Source organism: Girardinichthys multiradiatus, chromosome 14, assembly GCF_021462225.1.
Source record: "Girardinichthys multiradiatus isolate DD_20200921_A chromosome 14, DD_fGirMul_XY1, whole genome shotgun sequence".
NCBI classification, from domain to species: domain Eukaryota; kingdom Metazoa; phylum Chordata; class Actinopteri; order Cyprinodontiformes; family Goodeidae; genus Girardinichthys; species Girardinichthys multiradiatus.
This window is the reverse complement of record NC_061807.1, coordinates 36,342,834-36,366,235: the sequence shown is the minus strand read 5'-3', so window position 1 is coordinate 36,366,235 and position 23,402 is coordinate 36,342,834. Positions and strand designations below refer to the sequence as shown.

The following is a 23,402-nucleotide window of genomic DNA, read 5'->3' as shown; positions in this document are numbered from 1 at the left end:
GTGTTATGACAAACAGGTTGAACAAGGTGCCCTTTAAATGTCCCTTCAAGACGTGCAAGCCTCTTGTAAATTGAATCCTCAACAAAGCTGCTTAGAAAGTGTTTAATAGTAACTTTCCACCACAGTGACACCAACACCCAAGAGCTTTTTAGTTTAAAGTTTCCATTCAGTCAAATCTACCAGTTTTTCTTTTTCAGTTAAAAAACAGTTTCTATGAAATGTATCTTGACCCACCTCCTAATCTCAAAGAATTAAATTAAAAACAATGGTATCCTCAAATTGGTGTGGTTGTCCAGGCTATTAGATCTGAATGTCTCTTAGGCAAATAGGTAAAATGATCAAAAAACTACATAAGGTTTTGTATATTTTAAAGATTTTATTTTACACAATTATTACAAATTAAAACTGAAAATAGAAAAACAAATTGGAAATCCAGCTATGAATGTAGACTTATTACTGAAGCATAAAATTCAATTTAAAACAGAATAAAATGTTTCTTATGTTTTTAAAAGATTATCATTGTCATGTGACATAGTCATAATCTGACTTGTATCCCAATCGCTAACAACTAATAAGCAAAGCAGAAATCCCTAGACTGTAAGAAACTTATAAATGGGAATTTAGAAAAAGGATTTTATTTGCACCCAGTTGCCTTTAGACCACATGCAAGTTTAATAACAAATTATGAGAACATGAGTATTCGGAGCTGTATCTACTACAGATGCAACTATAGCAGAGAGGGTTGGTGCTTCTGTTTCTATTTTACTGCTCCACCTTCTCCTGCTGCAAATGCTGCTTCTTCAGCAACATCTTCTTCCGCTGCAGCTGTTCCTCCTGTTGTATTATCTTCTTCTTTAGCTGCCCCAACTTCTTCTGCTGATCCAGCTCTTCCTACTTCAGATATAATTGCCTTTGCTAACCCTAACCCAAGTGCAAGTACTGGTTCCTCTTTCATTAGTATCATGCCCCCACCTAGGAATGTTTTTAACAACACGTCAGTTCCGACTCTCAAAATATAATGTGACCACTTCTCTTGGACCACAGCTTTAGCCTTTTCTTTGATCTCATCCGGTGAAAGATTTGGAGATTCTTGCTTTAAGCGCTCTTGCTCTTGTTCTAAATCTTTGTTCACCTTCTCCAGCACCTTGTGGGTATAGTGATCACCACCATTCTCCTCTATAATCTTGTCTATTGTTTTGAGAAGCTCTTTTACATGGAACTCATTGCTCCGGTATTCATCCTGGTTATTCTTCCAGTATTTATTATCAATAACATTGCAGCGTTTGCCACACTTCTCGATTAATTCATTTAAATCTTCACTTTTACGGACAAACTCCGCAATTGTTGTTTCTTTAGGCAGCTGGTCACCATGGGTAAAAAGCACTGTGGCAAATTTCAGAGCTTCATCTGAGAAATACTCAGTCATCTTATTTATGATTTCCTTCTCCTGAAGTGTGTATTTGCTTACACTAAGTACAATCATAAAAACATGAGGACCAGGAGCACTCTCAATAATACACTTCATGATTTCCTTCTTCATCTCTGTCTCACACCTCACTGTGTCAAAAAATCCAGGAGTGTCAATGAGTTTTATGCTTTTTCCATTGACTGTTCCTGATGCTGCTTGACATTTTCTTGTTCCAGATGTTGGAGAATCGTCTGTTCCACACACCTTCTCTCCAAGTAAGGTGTTGGCAAGGCTGCTCTTCCCAGCTCCTGTCTTTCCCAAGACCACAATTCTTCTGGTGAAGTCTGAAAGACAACATCAAGCATGTCAAAATCTGTTTGATTATATACCGATTTTCTTTTTTTTAATCAGTTCCCGGTTCTCTTTGAATTGCGAGTAATATCCATTATCCAATATCCATATCCATTGTTACTAAACGTTTTGCATTAAATAAAAATGTTTGCCTGCGTTAAAAGTTGACCTACAGAAATGAGAAACAAGCACAAATTTATTGTAAATTCTTTGCCGTCCGTCAAGATGCTGTCAACCTCCAAACAGTCTACGTCCAATTTAAGGCTTTCTTTTGGTTTTTTATTTATTTAATTTTGTCATTTTTTTAAGTCATATCAGCCAGGCTTTTTTGTATGTACACTTTGGAGACCAACAATGCTCTACCAGGAAGGAGTAACAAGTAGAGTTAACATACCATTAGTGAGGGAATTGGAACAAGATCCAGTACTGTCGGTATTCTGCTGGACATAATTGCTGCATTTTGTTATAGGACTCTGCTGTAAAAAAAGTCACATTTTATATCAACTATATCAAACATATCAACTATATAAATTATTCTTAAAAGGTATCAGATACAACTGTTGGAAAAATAGATATATCCAAAGATGCCCACTTAACGTTTTGGTTGAAAAACATAAACACAACAGCCTCTCCTGACCTCCCTAGACCCACTCCCTACTGTGTTGCATACTGTGACCTCATCTCTGGTGTGCTGTGCTTGACCATTAAGTAACTTTTCATTACCTACATCCATATAGTTACTAAGTTCACGTTCAGGATTAGATGGAGGCAACCTCCTGCCTAAAGCACTCTGATGGTAACGTGAACATTGACCAGTTGAACCAACCAGCTCTAAATATAACAAAAGTCTCATGAAATTGTAGACAGATATATTCTGTTCAGTCACACTGTTTCCTCACCATCCACAATAGAGAAAGAAAACAAGTGCAAAGAGGTTAAATATGAAGTTTCACTAACCTCTACTGGATCTGTAGAGAAAGTGTTGTTAGGAGAGATGGAAGTTGGTGGGCCATCTGTGACAAGAAACAGTAGAGGACCATCTGACAGCTCTACTGTGTGCTGGTATTTTTTTAGGACTTCTTGTTGATCTACAATACAAATATTTACAGTGTTAAACAAGACCTGCTTTGAGCAATTATAAGCACTGCCTGGGAAAAGAGAAAAGTGTGTGTGCACAGCTGTACGGTCAGGTGAAAAACAATCAGGAAATGTAAAAACATAACATATTGGTTGGCAAAAAACAAAACTCCTGATAGGAAAAATTTATAGAATAACAAATCTGTATATTATCTCTGCTCATAAGTTCTTATATGTGTGATTTTGTGAATTTGTTAAAAGATTTTATAAGATTGAAACCATTTTACAGTGAAAAAGAGCAAGTTACAACAGATACTGATAATGTATTGTATTTTACAGTACCTCTTTGATCTTTGAAAGCTACACAGTAGATGTTATCACCCACAGTTGTCAGTGGTCCGCATTCTCCTCCACCTGATTTGCGCCGAACACTTAAATATACTTCTATTTTCTTCTTTTTTTGATCTGAGAGAACATAGTTATTCTTAAAGAAAACAAGGTACTGGTAATTTTCCTCCATCATCCTGGGACTAGTGTGCACCACTTTCTAGAGTACAATTTCCAGTATTCAAATGTTGAGCAACTCCTATATATGCTGGCACGGTGCATTGTGTTCTTCCATGATGACATAAGCATGCAGAGTACTTTTAATTTCTACTGGTTAGACCAGTTCTTAGGCTTACTTTAAGAATATGAAAAATATGACGAGGTACTGTAGCCTATATATAAACTGCAGCATAATTTAGATTTTTCTTTTTTAAACACACTATAGAAAATAATAAATTCCCATTTGTTTTTGCAGCTTTAAGTTGATTAACATTGCACGGTTTCAATATATCCTCTCAGAGCAACAACCCTGCCTGCAACAGCAAAGGATGCAGGCATGTAGGTCTGTATTGCTCCACCACTAGTAGAAACAGCATCCTAGGCATTGTTATTAAGCAAAATCTAATCATACACTCTTCAGAGAGAGCTCTTGAAGACCTTTATTGACTCTGTGGTGGCCATCAACCATGTTTTACAGTGTAGTATGTTGGAGCACCAGCTTATCTACAGCTGAGAGGAACTAGTTGGATAAGATCATCATGAATGCCAGCTCTGTCCTAGTATGCCTCTTCGACCCAGTGCAGGTGCTGGGAGAACGAAGAACTCTAGCAAAACTAACATCACTGTCGGACAATGTCTCCTACCCCATGCATGAAGCTGTTCTAGAATTGGAGTGACACAATGCTGCATCCTAGGTGCACAAAGAAGAGTTATCACAAGTCCTACTTCCCAATATTCTGGCACATTTTATGCATTTTAAATGATCACCTAGAATAAATACCTAGAAAAAAAAAAAAAAATGTCCTCTCAGTTGCACATTTTTTGAGTTTGGGTATGCTATTTCTAATAATGTTTCTGTTAGAGTATGCAAACTTTGAATTAAAACTTTTTTGCCCCAATTTATATATTATCAACAAAACAGTTAACAGATTAAATTATTGTATGATGCCTTAAATGCTGTACTTCAATTAAGTAATTAGGTGATCAATAAAGACAGTTGATTGCACTGGATATTTTAGGGGTATCACAGTAAAAACAAAAATACATTCAAGCCACATTTGTAACCTATTTATTTGTGAAAAAACTATTTGAAAACCATGTACCTTTGTTCTTCCACCTCACAATTATGCCCTATTTTGTGTTTTTCCACCACATAAAATCTCAAACAGAAACTCAATTGAAGCTTGGTTTTAACAAAGCAAGAAAAATATGAATGCCAATGGCGGGGAATGGGAATACAATGGGAGAGTACCACCAGAAGTTGGGATGTGGCATAAGTTCTGGCTTCCCAGTTTTTTTGTCAGCCCCGAACAGACTCTTCCTGATCCAGTCCTGCTGGAAGGATGGGAGTTGCTCCTTCCAGTGTGCAGGAAGCTCTGCAGGTGGCTGGAACACGGGGCCAGGAGTCCACAGTGCTGGAGGAACGGGGTCAGGAGCAGGGCCTCTTGAGGCAGCAGCGACTGAAGTGAAAAAAAGCACAATTAGTCTGTTGTTAAGGAAAGATTGTAGCCACATGTCATTTTCAGCACTGCTAGACAGCTACTAAGGTTACAACATTTAGTGCAAAGCATGATGTTTAGTAGAAAGGCAGTATGACGATGAGACAGTTAAGTTATGGAAGGAAGCAGTGATTATCATTCTGATTTTCATCCAAGCACCGTTTTGTCAAATACAAGAAGATAGGTGAGATGGGATCAGCCAAGTGTGAAGCAAAGCAGTGCAAACACTATGAGCACCTCTGACTACAACATTCTGCAGCCACTTATTCCAGGGGGAGCGGGGGACATGTGAGATGACAAGAAGGAGCTTTAGTCAGTGATTAGGATTAAAATGAAATAAAAAAAGTTCACATACACCTTCAAATTCCCTTTTTGCTTTGAAGAGTAAACGTAGACTGACACTCTATCAGTGCCAATTCTCTGTACAATAACATAAAAGAACATTTTGTGTCATTTAAAAATTTTATATCACAGAATTATTTGTAAAACATTGTTTGGTATTTACATACCTTGAGGAAGTTGTTCCTCAGCTTGCGAGGCCACAGTCACCATCTCCTGATTATCTTCCTCCTCAAAGAATTCCCCAGCAGCAGTGACTGTAAAATAATACAGAACTAAGCACATGTCACCAACACATCATCGACACATCTGTGTGCATTAACTGAAGCTCACCACAGGTAAAGAGCTATCTCCGGGCAGCGGACTCAGACAGAGAGGGATGACAGGGTTTGGCTGGCGACATTATTTTTTGTGCCAGCTATGAAGGGGACAAATGCTTTCCCCGTGCCAACAGGGCCTTCACACTGGCAGCCGTCAGTGGACTGCCTCACAAAGGCAGTGACCTCGGACAGAACCTCCTCCTTACGCCGGGCCCTCCCTGGCACCACAATCTCACTCCTATTTGCCTCCTCAGTTGGCCCCATGAGGAGCCGACCCTGAGGAGTTTTACGGAACAAGGGGTGTGCATACATAATCTGAAAGGAAACAGACATAAACCCAAAGTTATTTATATAAATATTGTTTGAAATAATAAAACAATTATTACACTGGACCTCTGTCATTTTAAATCAGCTTCAAACAACTTACAAATGAGCAACATTTATTGACTATGCATTCACTGCTGCTCTGAAGCAATACTAAATAACAGTAGAATTCATTATCAGATATTCTACCATCTTATTTTTTAGCTCTGTTGAGGTACCCACAGCATTAAGCACCCAAACAAAACCGCGTTTTTAGGCGAGACATAAATCCTATGAATTATTTTGGATATTAACAAAAATGCCAAAAATGTATTAATAACAAAAAATAGCACTAGTTGGTATATTCTTATTGTTACAATATCAAGAGTAATTTCTGTGTATTTATTTATTTATTTCTGGCGGGGTGGTTGACAATATCAAATATTAGACGTGCATATTTGATGATTCATAGAATTATGATCATAACCGTGATCGAAATAGCACTTACACATACTGTGGCACAACCTCCATAAATCACAGATAAAACGGGTACATTACAGAAAAACTTTGTATTAAATATTTCTAATAAACAAGTCCAATGATTTATATGCACTTGACGCTACGTGATGTTGCTTTTAATAAAAAAGTTATGCAAACAACAGGATAAACCTAGAATCTGTCATACGTTTAGGTGTTAAAAAAGAAAAATGTTTAAACTTACCGCTCGCAAACGTAGTACAGATGGATGTCAATGAAAGACAGCTCTCCAAGATGCTCCGAGAGTTTATAAAGTTTTTTAGAAGATGGAACGTAATTGGTCAAAAGTAAGCCAAAGTAAGCCACCAGCTCGGGACGTGATTGGCCCACCGCAATGTAAGACGCTCACGATTGGCTGGTTGGGCTTACTTTGTTCTTACATTGGAATGCTGATGGTGCAAGTGAGAGGCAGCGGGATCGACACCCGCATTCTCGACGGAAAAATCATTTAATACGGATTAATGACATTATTTTTTTTTCCTTTGGGTTAAAGGTAATAATACATTCAGTAGATAAACAGAGAAAATAAGTATTATCTCTCGTGTATGTTTGTCTTTTAACTTTAGTGATAGTTGATGACGTACAATTCATAGTAGAAGGAACGACAGGGCGATTCATTTTTCACATTATCGTCCTTGAGTACGCGTGCTACAGGTAAAATGGTAATGATCAAATATTAAAAGATAATTCAGTTCACATAATGTAGACCAATTTCTATGACATTAGTTTTTTTCCTTTGGGTTAAAGGTAGTAATACATGCTGTAATCTCCAGTGTTAAGTATTTTAAAAAGTCATTGCTGACATTGTTGTACAATTCATAGCAGAAGGAACGACCAGACAATTTATCGTTCACACGGCAACATCGTCCCTGCAAATGCGTGCTAGAGGTAAAAGGGTGATGATCAAATATTAAAGGATAATTCAGTTCACGTAATGTAGACCAATTTCTATGACATTAGTTTTTTTCCTTTGGGTTAAAGGTAATAATACATGCACTAGATAAACAGAGGAAAAGAAGTATATGTTTGTCTTTTATCTTTAGTGATAAGAATTGATGTCGTTGCTGACATTGTTGTACAATTCATAGTAGAAGGAACGACCAGGTGATTTATTATTCACACTATAGTTCACACAACCACCTCGACCCTGCGTATGCGTGCTACAGGTAAAAGGGTGATGATTAAATATTAAAGGATAATTCAGTTCAAGTAATGTAGACCAATTTCTATCCAATATACGGAGTGTGTCAGGTCTTTGTTTGCCACTGTAAACGGGGAATTAGCTCAAATGGTAGAGTGCTCGCTTAGCATGTGAGAGGCAGCGGGATCGACGCCCGCATTCTCCACAGAAAGAGCATTTATTGGGATTAATGACATTAGTTTTTTTCCTTTGGGTTAAAGGTAATAATACATGCAGTAGATAAACAGAGAAAATAAGTATTATCTCTCGTGTATGTTTGTCTTTTGACTTTAGTGATAGGAATTGATGACGTTGTACAATTCATAGCAGAAGGAACGACCAGGTGATTAATCGTTCACACTATCGTTCACACGGCCACCTCTTCCCTGTGCATGCGTGCTACAGGTAAAAGGGTGATGATCAAATATTAAACAATAATTTAGTTCACGTAATGTAGACTAATTTCTATATAAAATACTGAGTGTGTCAGGTCTTTGTTTGCCAATGCAAATGCTGAATTACCTCAAATGGTAGAGTGCTCGCTTAGCATGCCAGAGACAGCGGTAACGACGCCCGTAATCTCCAGTGTTATGTATTTTAAAAAGTAATTGCTGACATCGTTGTACAATTCATAGCAGAAGGAACGACCAGGTTATTCATCGTTCACACTATTGTTCACGTGCCACCTCGTCCTTGCATATGCGTGCTACAGGTAAAAGGGTGATGATCAAGAATTAAACAATAATTTAATTCACGTAATGTAGACCAATTTCTTTCCAACATACTTAGTGTGTCAGGCCTGTGTTTGCCATTGCAAATGGGGAATTAGCTCAAATGGTAGAGTGCTCGCTTAACATGTGAGAGGCAGCAGGACCGAAGCCCGCATTCTCCATGGAACAAGCATTTAATACTGATTAATGACTTTTGTTTTTTTCCTGTGGGTTAAAGGTAATAATACATGCAGTAGATAAATAGAGAAAAGAAGTATTACCTCTCGTGCATGTTTGTCTTTTGACTTTAGTGATAGGAATTGATGACGATGTACATTTAATAGTAGAAGGAACGACCAGGTGATTCATTGTTCACACTATCGTTCACACGACCACCTCGTCCCTCCATATGCGTGCTACAGGTAAAAGGTTGATGATCAAATATTAAAGGATAATTCAGTTCACATAATGTTGACCAATTTCTATGACATTAGTTTTTGTCCATTGGGTTAAAGGAAATAATACATGCACTAGATAAACAGAGGAAAACAAGTATTGTCTGTTGTGTAGATTTATCTTCTAACTTCAATGATACCAATTGCTGACATTGTTGTACATTTCATAGTACAAGGAACGACCAGTTGATTCATCATTCACACTATCGTTCACACGACCACCTCGTCCCTCCATACAGGTAAAAGGGTGATGATCAAATATTAAAGGATAATTCAGTTCACGTAATGTAGACCAATTTCTATCCAATATACGGAGTGTGTCAGGTCTTTATTTGCTACTGTAAATGGGGAATTAGCTCAAATGGTAGAGCGCTGACTTTGCATGTGAGAGGCAGCGGGATCGACGCCCACATTCTCCACGGAAAAATCAATTAATGTTTGATTAAGGACATTAGTTTTTTTCCTTTGAGTTAAAGGTAATAATACATTCAGTAGATAAACAGAGAAAAGAAGTAGTATCTCTCGTGTATGTTTGTCTTTTGACTTTAGTGATAGGAATTGATGACGATGTACATTTCATAGTAGAAGGAACGACCAGGTGATTCATTATTCACACTATGGTTCACACAACCACCTCGACCCTGCGTATGCGTGCTACAGGTAAAAGGGTGATGATTAAATATTAAAGGATAATTCAGTTCACATAATGTAGACCAATTTCTATGACATTAGTTTTTTTTCCTTTGGGTTAAAGGTAATAATACATGCACTAGATAAACAGAGGAAAACAAGTATAGTCTGTTGTGTAGATTTATCTTGTAACTTCAATGATACTAATTGCTGACATTGTTGTACAATTCATAGCAGAAGGAACGACCAGGTGATTCATCTTTCACACTATTGTTCACACAACCATCTCGTCCCTCAATATGCGTGCTACAGGTAAAAGGGTGATGATCAAATATTAAAGGATAATTCAGTTCACATAATGTAGACCAATTTCTATGACATTAGTTTTTTTCCATTGGGTTAAAGGTAATACATGCACTAGATAAACAGAGGAAAACAAGTATTGTCTGTTGTGTAGATTTATCTTCTAACTTCAATGATACCAATTGCTGACATTGTTGTACAATTCATAGCAGAAGGAACGACCAGGTGATTCATCGTTCACACTATCGTTCACACGGCCACCTCGTCCCTCCATATGCGTACTACAGGTAAAAGGTTGATGATCAAATATTAAAGGATAATTCAGTTCAAGTAATGTAGACCAATTTCTATCCAATATACGGAGTGTGTCAGGTCTTTGTTTGCCACCGTAAATGAGGAATTAGCTCAAATGGTAGAGTGCTCGCTTAGCATGTGAGAGGCAGCGGGATCGACGCCCGCATTCTCCATGGAAAAAGCATTTAATAGGGATTAATTACATTAGTTTTTTTCCTTTGGGTTAAATGTAATAATACATGCAATAGATAAACAGAGGAAAAGAAGTATTATGTGTCGTATATGTTTGTCTTTTATCTTTAGTGATAAGAATTGGTGTCATTGTACAATTCATAGTAGAAGGAACGACCAGGCGATTCATTATTCACACTATCTTTCACACAACCACCTCGACCCTGCGTATGCGTGCTACAGGTAAAAGGGTGATGATTAAATATTAAAGGATAATTCAGTTCATATAATGTAGACCAATTTCTATGACATTAGTTTTTTTCCTTTGGGTTAAAGGTAGTAATACATGCTGTAATCTCCAGTGTTAAGTATTTTAAAAAGTAATTGCTGACATTGTTGTACAATTCATAGCAGAAGGAACGACCAGACAATTTATCGTTCACACGGCCACATCGTCCCTGCAAATGCGTGCTAAAGGTAAAAGGGTGATGATTAAATATTAAAGGATAATTCAGTTCACGTAATGTAGACCAATTTCTATGACATTAGTTTTTTTCCTTTGGGTTAAAGGTAATAATACATGCACTAGATAAAAAGAGGAAAACAAGTATTGTCTGTTGTGTAGATTTATCTTCTAACTTCAATGATACCAATTGCTGATATTGTTGTACATTTCATAGTACAAGGAACGACCAGTTGATTCATCATTCACACTATCGTTCACACGACCACCTCGTCCCTCCATACAGGTAAAAGGGTGATGATCAAATATTAAAGGATAATTCAGTTCACGTAATGTAGACCAATTTCTATCCAATATACGGAGTGTGTCAGGTCTTTGTTTGCCACTGTAAATGGGGAATTAGCTCATATGGCAGAGTACTCGCTTTGCATGTGAGAGGCAGCGGGATCAATGCCCGCATTCTCCACGGAAAAAGCATTTAATAGGGATTAATGACATTAGTTTTTTTCCTTTGGGTTAAAGGTAATAATACATGCAGTAGATAAACAGAGGAAAATAAGTATTATCTGTCTTTTATGTTTGTCTTTTATCTTTAATCTTTAGTGATTAGAATTGGTGTCGTTGTACAATTCATAGTAGAAGTGTTAGATAAATGTACATACATTACTCAGTTTTCATTCTACATTACTTATTTACTATCTAGATGTGCTGTTTATATTACTGATTGAGAATGGTTGTTATCTCCTTATATGCATAGAGGAATATGATGTTGCAACATGAGCACAGGATGTGAGAACAGTCTGTTTTCACATAAAGATAAACTCCCTCAGCAGTTGAAATCTCATGTAACTAGGGCGTTCCTTTTCTAATAAAAGCATGAAGAGCGGAGACTGTCTTCAGAGTGTGTTTGGAGGATTGTAACTGAGACAGTCTCCGGGACACTCTCCTTGCAAGTTAAAACAAACTAACTTCTCTGTGTCTTTCTTTGTGCAGATGTTGTAATGAGTGTTGGGGTTTAAACCTAACATTTAAATGGTCCTTTCGAGCCGGATTCCAAGATACCTGACGATCCCAGCGGGTGAGAGAGATCCAGGTAAAACTCCGTGGCCACGGTAAAAAGACCTTTTCCGGGACTGGTCCTCCCTGGCAAGCTGGGATCCAAGGGTTGACGGAACTCCAAGGACGCAGAGAAGTGTGAGTAAATCTTATGATTAAAAAGAGGGATGAATGACAAAAGAATAAAATAGTAAAACCCTGACAATTCTAGACACTATCAGGTACAAGAGAAGAATACAGTTAAATTCCGCAGGAGGGTAGACTCCCTTAGTTGAAATAGACTAATTAAATTCTACGTTAAGGACGGCGGAGTCTTCTGTTAGGAAACTAAGAAGAATACAGTTAAATTCCGCAGGAGGGTAGACTCCCTTAGTTGAAATAGACTAATTAAATTCTACATTAAGGACGGCGGAGTCCTCTGTTAGGAAACTAATAAAAGGAACGAGTGAGTGTGAGAGTGGAAAAATAGCCACCACTAGGTGACTGTTTTTCATATAAATTAAACAAGGAACAAATGGTGAGCCGTTGCGGATGCATGTAGGCAAGAAAATTCCACCTTAACGGGTTGAAGTGAATTTTACCGCAACAGGTTAGTTGATCACCATCTTGTTTAAAAGGTATTTCCAGTATTTAGAACACACCAGGTGTTAAAACCATACTGGAACTAAAAGTCGCCTAAAAATGGGTAAGGGACAAAGTAAAGAAAAACAAAAGTTACTTGATAATTTATCATGCAAAGATTGGAAAATAGTAGAAAAGGAAGAACCAACAGCTGTGGAACCATTATGTTACTGGGTAAAACATTATAACTTTAATGGAAAGTTATCCACGGCTGCCTTAAAAGACTTACAAGGTAAAATAGCTAACAAATGTAAACAAAATGAAAAACAAATGAAAAGAGAAGGTTATGCACAGACAACGGTATGGTGTAAAATAGCAAAAAAGAGGAAAAAGAAAGAGAACAGGCAGGCAAAGAAAAAGAAAAAGAAATAATGTTTCACCGAAAGGAAGATGATGAATATTCAGGTCCTTATGCAGCCTTACAGCAACAATTAGCCCAACAAGATGAAGAGGCGGCTGGGGAAGATGAAATAACTGAGCCTACGGCTCCCCCTGCCGCCCCATTTCCCGAAAAACCACCTAAATATACATCAAAAGATATAGGAAGTAAGCATAAATTACGGAAACACGGCGCAGTAGGAAGCTGGTCAACAACCCTATCTGGGGACTTTAATAGTGTGTTAAGCCCTCCCAGGGAACCTCAAAAGTTACTAAGTTTTGAGGAAGAGGGACTTGAAGTACAGACTTTCCCTCTGATAGAACTTCCAAATCCACGATCAGGACAGGATGATCCGGCTGTAATAAGGGTATATCGAACATGGACACAAGATGATATTAAAAAGGCAGTAGAGGGCATTCCCCACCCTAGAGAAGATGTTGAGGAATGTTTGAAACAAATGGAAGACCTTAGACGTTCTTATCACCTGAACGGAGCAGAAGTACAACAGGTGTGGATGTGCAAGTTAGGCCCTGACTGGTTTCATGTTAAAGGAACTTATACGCCTACTCAAGCAGATGGTACCAACCGAGTTGCTGACAGTAATGATCTGACAGAACATGTGAACCCCCTATTGAAAAGAATTAAAGCTAAATATAAAAAGAGAGCAAATTACACTGAAATAGGAAGGTGCCGACAGAAACCAGATGAACCATTTGATGAATATAGAGCAAGAATGGGAACGGTGTTCAAGGTTCATAGTGGTCTAGAACCAAGTGAAGATGCAAACAGTGCCTTCCAACAACAATTAAAAAATGCACTCCATTCAGGTTCGTCACCTGAAATACATGGCTGGGTAAACCGCCATTACATAGGAATGAGTGGAGGCTTATTACAGGATTACATCAACCATGCCCTGCATGCAGAAAAAGTTATAAAAAGTAAAAAGACCAAACAAAAAGACACAGTGTTCTACCACGAGGAAGAGACAGCCTGTTTTGATAATGCAGTTTATTATCAACAAACACGAGGCAGGGGGCGTGGTAGAGGTCGAGGAAGAGGTAGAGGCAAAGGACATTTTGGAGCACAAAATCCAAGAGCATGCTGGTCCTGTGGAAAAAAGGGACATATGGCTAGAGACTGCCAAAGTAGCTCTGCCCAACAAAACTATAGTGCGTGACTAGCACCAGAGCCGCAGGGGAAACTGAGCAGACAACCCCTTGGTGAAATGACAGAAAGGGTTTGACTGAGGAGGGAGAAAATATATTAAATCTGGAAGAACTGTTCTATGTAGAAAAAATTAGACCAGAAATAACATTGATAGTACAAGGCACACCTATCACGTTCCTTTGTGATTCTGGAGCATGTAGAACCACCCTCAGAGAACCACTACCACATGCAAAGCCTAGTGGAAATTATGCTGTGGTCAGAGCAGCCCAAGGAGTGACAAAAAGGGTTACTGAGACTGAACCCATATGGCTCAGAGACCTGGAAGGAAAAACATGCCAACTTTCGGTACTGATATTGCCAGAATGTCCAGTAAATCTATTAGGTAGAGATGCAATGGTCGCCTTACAACTAATCATATTGCCAACTCCTGATGGATTAAAAATAGCTAGGGAAAGGCCTGAAAATGTATATGTAATGCAGGGAGTGGGAAGCCCAAACTATTACTATACATTGGACATCCCAAATAAAGCACCAACTTCCACGGGGTCATTTCTCGAAGATGAAGGAAACAATTCCATACAAAACCCTCAGGATGTAATGTCACCTGATGACCTACATGTTACAATGTGGTACACAAACAAACCAGACACCAAATACAAAAGCGAATTTGACAAAATCACTCCAGTAAAAATAACAGTGTCATATGTGTACTCAGACGTGACGGCAAATGCCGCAGCTGCAGTAATACTGCCAGATACAGTCAAAAGGTTGTTTAGACAATACTCAGAACCTCATATCTCACTGTGTAAAGAGACAACTGAAGAGTGGAAAAACTTGGGCCAATTAGTAAACAGTGGTGAAAGAGCAAGAGATTGGGTTGCAACAGGTGTAAACACCTGGTACAGTCAATCAACCCTGATGACAAAAAAGGCATTGTTTTGGACAGTGACTGTCCAATCCGGAGTGCATCTAGACAAAAAGGAAAAGTGACATATCTTCTTTACTAAGGAACAAGAGGAACTGTTGAAGCTGGTTCCTGAAAAACTATGGTCTCAAGGGCCAACAGATGTTGGCCTAGTCAAAACAGCGCTTCCTGTTGTAATAAGACCCAAAACAGAATACAGGCCTAGAGTGAAACAATACCCGATAAAACCTGATGCAATGATAGGAATTGAACCAGTTATTACAGATTTGAAAAAGGCAGGAGTGTTGATTGAATGTGCTGAGTCACCCTGTAACACTCCTATATTCCCTGTAAAAAAGGCACCTCCATCTGTAGGGTGGAGGATGGTTCAGGATTTACAAGCAGTTAATAACGCAGTCATTCAAAGATTGCCGTGTGTAGCAGATCCACACACACTGTTGAATTCTCTGAACCCAAAAGCTAAGTTTTTCACTGTAGTGGACATAAGCAATGCATTTTTCTCTGTGCCACTGCATAAAGACAGTCAGTACTGGTTTGCTTTCACATTTAAAGGAAAAAGGTACACCTACACAAGGTTACCTCAGGGATATTGTGAGAGTCCAACAATCTACTCTCAAGTTTTGACCTCCAATCTGTCCACCTTCGAGCCTCCACAAAACAGTCAACTATTAACATATGTAGATGACATACTGGTGGCATCAGAAACAGAAGAAGCATGTAAACAGGACACTTTAGCTCTCCTAACACATCTAGCAGGAGAAGGCCATAAAGTAAGCAAAAGCAAGTTGCAATTTTGCAAAGAAACAGTAAAGTATTTGGGTCATCAATTAAGTTCAGGAGGAAGAACAATAATGGAAGAGAGAAAAACAACAATCACCAAAGCAGGAACAACAACAATGGCAAAGAAAAGGGGCACAATTAAAAGATGGTATTTTCACCTGACCAGAAAATAAACCAATCCTACCAAAAAACCTATACAAATGGGCAGCAATATTGAGTCATGGTAAGTCACATGTCTCAACAGGAGGGATGACAGGATTGGTAAACCAAGTATACACAACCTATGGATTCAACTCCTATTCAAAAAATCTTTGTAGAAGCTGCTTAGTATGTGCAAAACACAATGCCCAAGGGAACTTAAGGCCAAAAAGGGGACAATTTCCCAAGGCCAAATACCCTTTTCAACATATCCACATGGATTTCATAGAACTAAACAACAGCGAAGGGAAAAAGTATTGTTTAGTAATAATAGATCCATTCTCAAAATGGATAGAACTATTTCCAACAAAAACACCAGATGCATTAACAGTGGCAAAAGCCTTATGCAAAGACATAATACCAAGGTATGGTATTCCAGAGAAAATCTATAGTGACAACAGTTCACACTTTGTTAATCAAATCATTAACAAAATAGGACAAGCCTTCCACATAGACCTAAAACACCACTGTGCTTATCATCCACAAAGCGCTGGGCTAGTAGAAAGAATGAATGGGACTATAAAGAACAGGTTAAGAAAATGCATGGAAGAAACTGGAAGACCATGGACTAAATGCATGAATTTAGTAAAACTCTATATCAACATAACTAGCTCAGATGGATTAACACCATATGAAACTGTGTTTGGGAGACCTTACAGTCTGCCATATTTTAAAAATATGTGGGAAACAGATGATGAAAGCACACTGGCAGATTATATGAGAAAGATGTTACAACAAAGACAGCAAAACAATGAGAAAACTAATGATGATGAAACTTCTGTGTCTACGCAGGGAATACCGTTAGTTGAACCAGGTGACTGGGTCCTGATAAAAAGCATAAAGAAGAAGTATTGGCATTCACCTAAGTGGGAAGGGCCCTATCAGGTGTTGTTGATTACTGGAACTGCGATTAAGATTGCAGAAAGGAACTCATGGATCCATCTAACACATTGTAAAAGAATAATAGAACATGACTAAAATAAATTTCTCAATAGCAGTGTTTACCCTAACTATCATTGTTTGTGTTGTAGTAATAGCATTGTGGTATCTGTTGTAGCATTGTAGCTCTTCATCTGACCTTCAGAGGTAGTCCGGCTACAAAGGGGGCTGCAATTATAGTTTGCAGTTGTCTCAAACCGGTGAAGATTGTCCACAGCTCTGCTACAGGTTTTTAGGAAGGGCTCCAATCTACAGAAAGATGTTCACCCCTACACACAAAAAGATATTGATAATAGGGAGCATCATCTTGATCATAGTTGTAAGTGCCCTGTTAATATGGGAAAGAAATCACAAAATGCAAAAAAGAAGAGCAGGGTACTATAATCCTAATCGATCCAAAATCCAACATGAAATATTAAAAAACCCCTGTAAAACTACAGATGGGGATAGCAGCATTAACAAAAGAATGCCTAGTAGAAGTAATGAACAGCACAAGACCTTCGACAAACTGCACCATATGGGATGAGATTTATCCTCTGACTACTGCCGAGAAACAAAAACCAATGTTTTCAAATAAGGTTGCTCCAGGAAACTTCTCCTGTATAAACCGAACAGGTGTAGGATCAAACATAAGCAGGCTCAATAAAGATCAATGTCAATCTATCGTAGCAGTAGACGTAAGCTTTAAATCTAAGGCACGCAGCGACATCTGGTGGTGGTGTGGGGATGATAAACTGTATGACAGGTTGCCATACAACACAACTGGTTTGTGTGCATCAGTGTCATTAATTTTTCCTGTATCTGTCATTCCACTCTCAGTAGCTGATTTACTGGCTTCAGTGAGCAGCATATTTCCACACACCTGGAAAAACAGAGCAAAAAGATCAGGATGGAGTAAAGATGACCCTACCTACATAGACAGCATAGGAATACCAAGAGGGGTCCCTGATGAATATAAATTAGCAGATCAAGTAGCAGCAGGCTTTGAATCCACCATATGTTGGTGGTGTACAATCAATAAAAATGTAGACAGAATCAACTACATCCATTATAATGTGCAGAGATTAGGAAACAAAACTGAAGAAGGTTTCTCCGCTATCCATGAACAACTGTCAGCTACCTCACTTATGGCTTTCCAAAATAGAATTGCCATTGACATGCTCTTAGCTGAGAAAGGAGGTGTTTGTTCCATATTTGGTGGTCAGTGTTGCACTTTTATACCAAATAACACCGCAGCTGATGGAAGCCTGACTAAAGCGTTGGAAGACCTTAGATCACTCAACGACAAAATGAAAGACCATTCTGGAGTTGACACCTCAATGTGGGATGGTTTTGGGGAAATGTTTGGAAAATATAAACAACTAGTGTTTTCTATATTAACGTCTATTGCTGTGTTTGCAGCTATTCTCACCTTATGTGGATGTTGTTGTATTCCTTGTATAAGAGCCTTGTGTTCTCGAATAATCACCTCTGCTATACAACCAGTTAAAACACAGCTCTTAGAGATGTATGCCCTTATAAGACCAGACGAGGACTCAGATGAAGACCCTGATGAGACAAGCAACGAAGAGACGTCTCTGCATTTTCCAGACTTGAATCCAGACCCTGATGGTTATTAGGGAGGTCCTCTGAGTGTAACTTTTTATGCATTGCAATGATTTCATGACTGAAAATCTGAAAAGAAGTAGTCACTGAATGATGTTTAAAATTGATATAATGCTAAACTGAATAAACAGGAGGGAAATGTTAGATAAATGTACATACATTACTCAGTTTTCATTCTACATTACTTATTTACTATCTAGATGTGCTGTTTATATTACTGATTGAGAATGGTTGTTATCTCCTTATATGCATAGAGGAATATGATGTTGCAACATGAGCACAGGATGTGAGAACAGTCTGTTTTCACATAAAGATAAACTCCCTCAGCAGTTGAAATATCATGTAACTAGGGCGTTCCTTTTCTAATAAAAGCATGAAGAGCGGAGACTGTTTTCAGAGTGTGTTTGGAGGATTGTAACTGAGACAGTCTCCGGGACACTCTCCTTGCAAGTTAAAACAAACTAACTTCTCTGTGTCTTTCTTTGTGCAGATGTTGTAATGAGTGTTGGGGTTTAAACCTAATAAGAAGGAATGAGCAGGCGATTCATTATTCACACTATCGTTCACACAACCACCTCGACCCTGCGTATGCGTGCTACAGGTAAAAGGGTGATGATTAAATATGAAAGGATAATTCAGTTCACATAATGTAGACCAATTTCTATGACATTAGTTTTTTTCCATTGGGTTAAAGGTAATAATACATGCACTAGATAAACAGAGGAAAACCAGTACTGTCTGTTGTGTAGATTTATCTTGTAACTTCAATGATACCAATTGCTGACATTGTTGTACAATTCATAGCAGAAGGAACGACCAGGCGATTCATTGTTCACACTATTGTTCACACGGCCACCTCGTCCCTCCATATGCGTGCTACAGGTAAAAGGTTGGTGATCAAATATTAAAGGATAATTCAGTTCAAGTAATGTAGACCAATTTCTATCCAATATATGGAGTGTATCAAGTCTTTGTTTGCCACTGTAAATGGGGAATTAGCTCAAATGGTAGAGTGCTCGCTTAGCATTTGAGAGGCAGCGGGATCGACGCCCGCATTCTCCACGGAAAAAGCATTTAATAGGGATTAATAACATTAGTTTTTTCCTTTGGGTTAAAGGTAATAATACATGCAGTAGATAAACAGAGGAAAATAAGTATTATCTGTCTTATATGTTTGTCTTTTATCTTTAGTGATAAGAATTGGTGTCGTTGTACAATTCATAGTAGAAGGAACGACCAGGCGATTCATTATTCACACTATCGTTCACACGACCACCTCGTCCCTCCATACAGGTAAAAGGGTGATGATCAAATATTAAAGGATAATTCAGTTCACATAATGTAGACCAATTTCTATGACATTAGTTTTTTTCCATTGGGTTAAAGGTAATAATACATGCACTAGATAAACAGAGGAAAACAAGTATAGTCTGTTGTGTAGATTTATCTTGTAACTTCAATGATACCAATTGCTGACATTGTTGTACAATTCATAGCAGAAGGAACGACCAGGTGATTCATCGTTCACACTATCGTTCACACGGCCACCTCGTCCCTGCATATGCGTGCTACAGGTAAAAGGTTGATGATCAAATATTAAAGGATAATTCAGTTCAAGTAATGTAGACCAATTTCTATCCAATATACGGAGTGGAGTGTGTCTGGTCTTTGTTTGCTACTGTAAATGGGGAATTAGCTCAAATGGTAGAGTGCTCGCTTTGCATGTGAGAGGCAGCGGGATCGACGCCCGCATTCTCCACGGAAAAATCAATTAATATGGATTAAGGACATTAGCTTTTTTCCTTTGAGTTAAAGACATTCAGTAGATAAACAGAGGAAAGAAGTATTATCTCTCGTGTATGTTTGTCTTTTGACTTTAGTGATAGGAATTGATGACGTACAATTCATAGTAGAAGGAACGACCAGGCGATTCATTGTTCACACTATCGTTCACACGACCACCTCGTCCCTCCGTACAGGTAAAAGGGTGATGATCAAATATTAAAGGATAATTCAGTTCAAGTAATGTAGACCAATTTCTATGCAATATACGGAGTGTGTCAAGTCTTTGTTTGCCACTGTAAATGGGGAATTAGCTCAAATGGTAGAGTGCTCGCTTAGCATTTGAGAGGCAGCGGGATCGACGCCCGCATTCTCCACGGAAAAATCAATTAATATGGATTAATAACATTAGTTTTTTCCTTTGGGTTAAAGGTAATAATACATGCAGTAGATAAACAGAGGAAAAGAAGTATTATCTGTCTTATATGTTTGTCTTTTATCTTTAGTGATAAGAATTGGTGTCGTTGTACAATTCATAGTAGAAGGAACGACCAGGCGATTCATTATTCACACTATCGTTCACACAACCACCTCGCCCTGCGTATGCGTGCTACAGGTAAAAGGGTGATGATTAAATATTAAAGGATAATTCAGTTCACATAATGTAGACCAATTTCTATGACATTAGTTTTTTTCCTTTGGGTTAAAGGTAATAATACATGCACTAGATAAAATGAGGAAAACAAATATTGTCTGTTGTGTAGATTTATCTTCTAACTTCAATGATACCAATTGCTGACATTGTTGTACATTTTATAGTACAAGGAACGACCAGTTGATTCATCATTCACACTATCGTTCACACGACCACCTCGTCCCTCCATATGCGTGCTACAGGTAAAAGGGTGATGATCAAATATTAAAGGATAATTCAGTTCACGTAATGTAGACCAATTTCTATCCAATATACGGAGTGTGTCAGGTCTTTGTTTCCCAAAGTAAACGGGGAATTAGCTCAAATGGTAGAGTGCTCGCTTAGCATGTGAGAGGCAGCGGGATCGACGCCCGCATTCTCCACAGAAAAATCAATTAATATGGATTAAGGACATTAGTTTTTTTCCTTTGGGTTAAAGGTAATAATACATGCAGTAGATAAACAGAGGAAAGAAGTATTATCTCTCGTGTATGTTTGTCTTTTGACTTTAGTGATAGGAATTGATGACGTACAATTCATAGTAGAATGAACGACCAGGTGATTCATTGTTCACACTATCATTCACACGACCACCTCTTCCCTGCGTATGCGTGCTGCAGGTAAAAGGGTGATGATTAAATATTAAAGGACAATTCAGTTCACATAATGTAGACCAATTTCTATGACATTAGTTTTTTTCCTTTGGGTTAAAGGTAATAATACATGCAGTAGATAAACAGAGGAAAAGAAGTATTATCTCTCGTGTATGTTTGTCTTTTAACTTTAGTGATAGGAATTGATGACGATGTACATTTCAAAGTACAAGGAACGACCAGTTGATTCCTCATTCACACTATCGTTCACACGACCACCTCGTCCCTCCATACAGGTAAAAGGGTGATGATCAAATATTAAAGGATAATTCAGTTCACGTAATGTTGACCAATTTCTATCCAATATACGGAGTGTGTCAGGTCTTTGTTTCCCAATGTAAACGGGGAATTAGCTCAAATGGTAGAGTGCTCGCTTAGCATGTGAGAGGCAGCGGGATCGACGCCCGCATTCTCCACAGAAAAATCAATTAATATGGATTAAGGACATTAGTTTTTTTCCTTTGAGTTAAAGGTAATAATACATTCAGTAGATAAACAGAGGAAAGAAGTATTATCTCTCGTGTATGTTTGTCTTTTGACTTTAGTGATAGGAATTGATGACGTACAATTCATAGTAGAACGAACGACCAGGTGATTCATTGTTCACACTATCGTTCACACGACCACCTCTTCCCTGCGTATGCGTGCTGCAGGTAAAAGGGTGATGATTAAATATTAAAGGACAATTCAGTTCACATAATGTAGACCAATTTCTATGACATTAGTTTTTTTCCTTTGGGTTAAAGGTAATAATACATGCAGTAGATAAACAGAGGAAAATAAGTATTATCTCTCGTGTATGTTTGTCTTTTAACTTTAGTGATAGGAATTGATGACGATGTACATTTCATAGTAGAAGGAACGACCAGGTGATTCATTGTTCACACTATCGTTCACACGACCACCTCTTCCCTGCGTATGCGTGCTGCAGGTAAAAGGGTGATGATTAAATATTAAAGGATAATTCAGTTCACATAATGTAGACCAATTTCTATGACATTAGTTTTTTTCCATTGGGTTAAAGGTAATAATACATGCACTAGATAAACAGAGGAAAACAAGTATAGTCTGTTGTGTAGATTTATCTTGTAACTTCAATGATACCAATTGCTGACATTGTTGTACAATTCATAGCAGAAGGAACGACCAGGTGATTCATCGTTCACACTATCGTTCACACGGCCACCTCGTCCCTGCATATGCGTGCTACAGGTAAAAGGTTGATGATCAAATATTAAAGGATAATTCAATTCAAGTAATGTAGACCAATTTCTATCCAATATACGGAGTGTGTCAGGTCTTTGTTTGCCACTGTAAATGGGGAATTAGCTCAAATGGTAGAGTGCTCTCTTAGCATGTAAGAGGCAGCGGGATCGACGCCAGCATTCTCCACGGAAAAAGCATTTAATAGGGATTAATGACATTAGTTTTTTTCCTTTGGGTTAAAGGTAATAATACATGCAGTAGATAAACAGAGGAAAATAAGTATTATCTGTCTTATATGTTTGTCTTTTATCTTTAGTGATAAGAATTGGTGTCGTTGTACAATTCATAGTAGAAGGAACGACCAGGCGATTCATTATTCACACTATCGTTCACACAACCACCTCGACCCTGCGTATGCGTGCTACAGGTAAAAGGGTGATGATTAAATATTAAAGGATAATTCAGTTCACATAATGTAGACCAATTTCTATAACATTAGTTTTTTTCCTTTGGGTTAAAGGTAATAATACATGCACTAGATAAAAAGAGGAAAACAAGTATTGTCTGTCTTATATGTTTGTCTTTTATCTTTAGTGATAAGAATTGGTGTCGTTTTACAATTCATAGTAGAAGGAACGACCAGGCGATTCATTATTCACACTATGGTTCACACAACCACCTCGACCCTGCGTATGCGTGCTACAGGTAAAAGGGTGATGATTAAATATGAAAGGATAATTCAGTTCACATAATGTAGACCAATTTCTATGACATTAGTTTTTTTTCATTGGGTTAAAGGTAATAATACATG

The 23,402-nt window shown here is 38.1% G+C and overlaps 1 protein-coding gene across 1 annotated transcript in view; it reads right to left on the bottom strand.

The window, feature by feature from the left end:
- Positions 1–757: 757 nt before the first annotated feature.
- The window catches only part of LOC124880337, an 88,262-nt gene continuing 65,617 nt past the window's right edge, over positions 758–23,402 (bottom strand). Inside the window, exons 7-10 of the mRNA XM_047385381.1 lie at positions 5,636–5,855; positions 5,391–5,477; positions 4,699–4,842; positions 758–1,752 (exon numbers count right to left, since the gene is read on the bottom strand). Of these exons, the coding sequence (XP_047241337.1) occupies positions 758–1,752; positions 4,699–4,842; positions 5,391–5,477; positions 5,636–5,855 (1,446 nt within the window). The remainder of the gene's footprint in view (positions 1,753–4,698; positions 4,843–5,390; positions 5,478–5,635; positions 5,856–23,402) is intronic.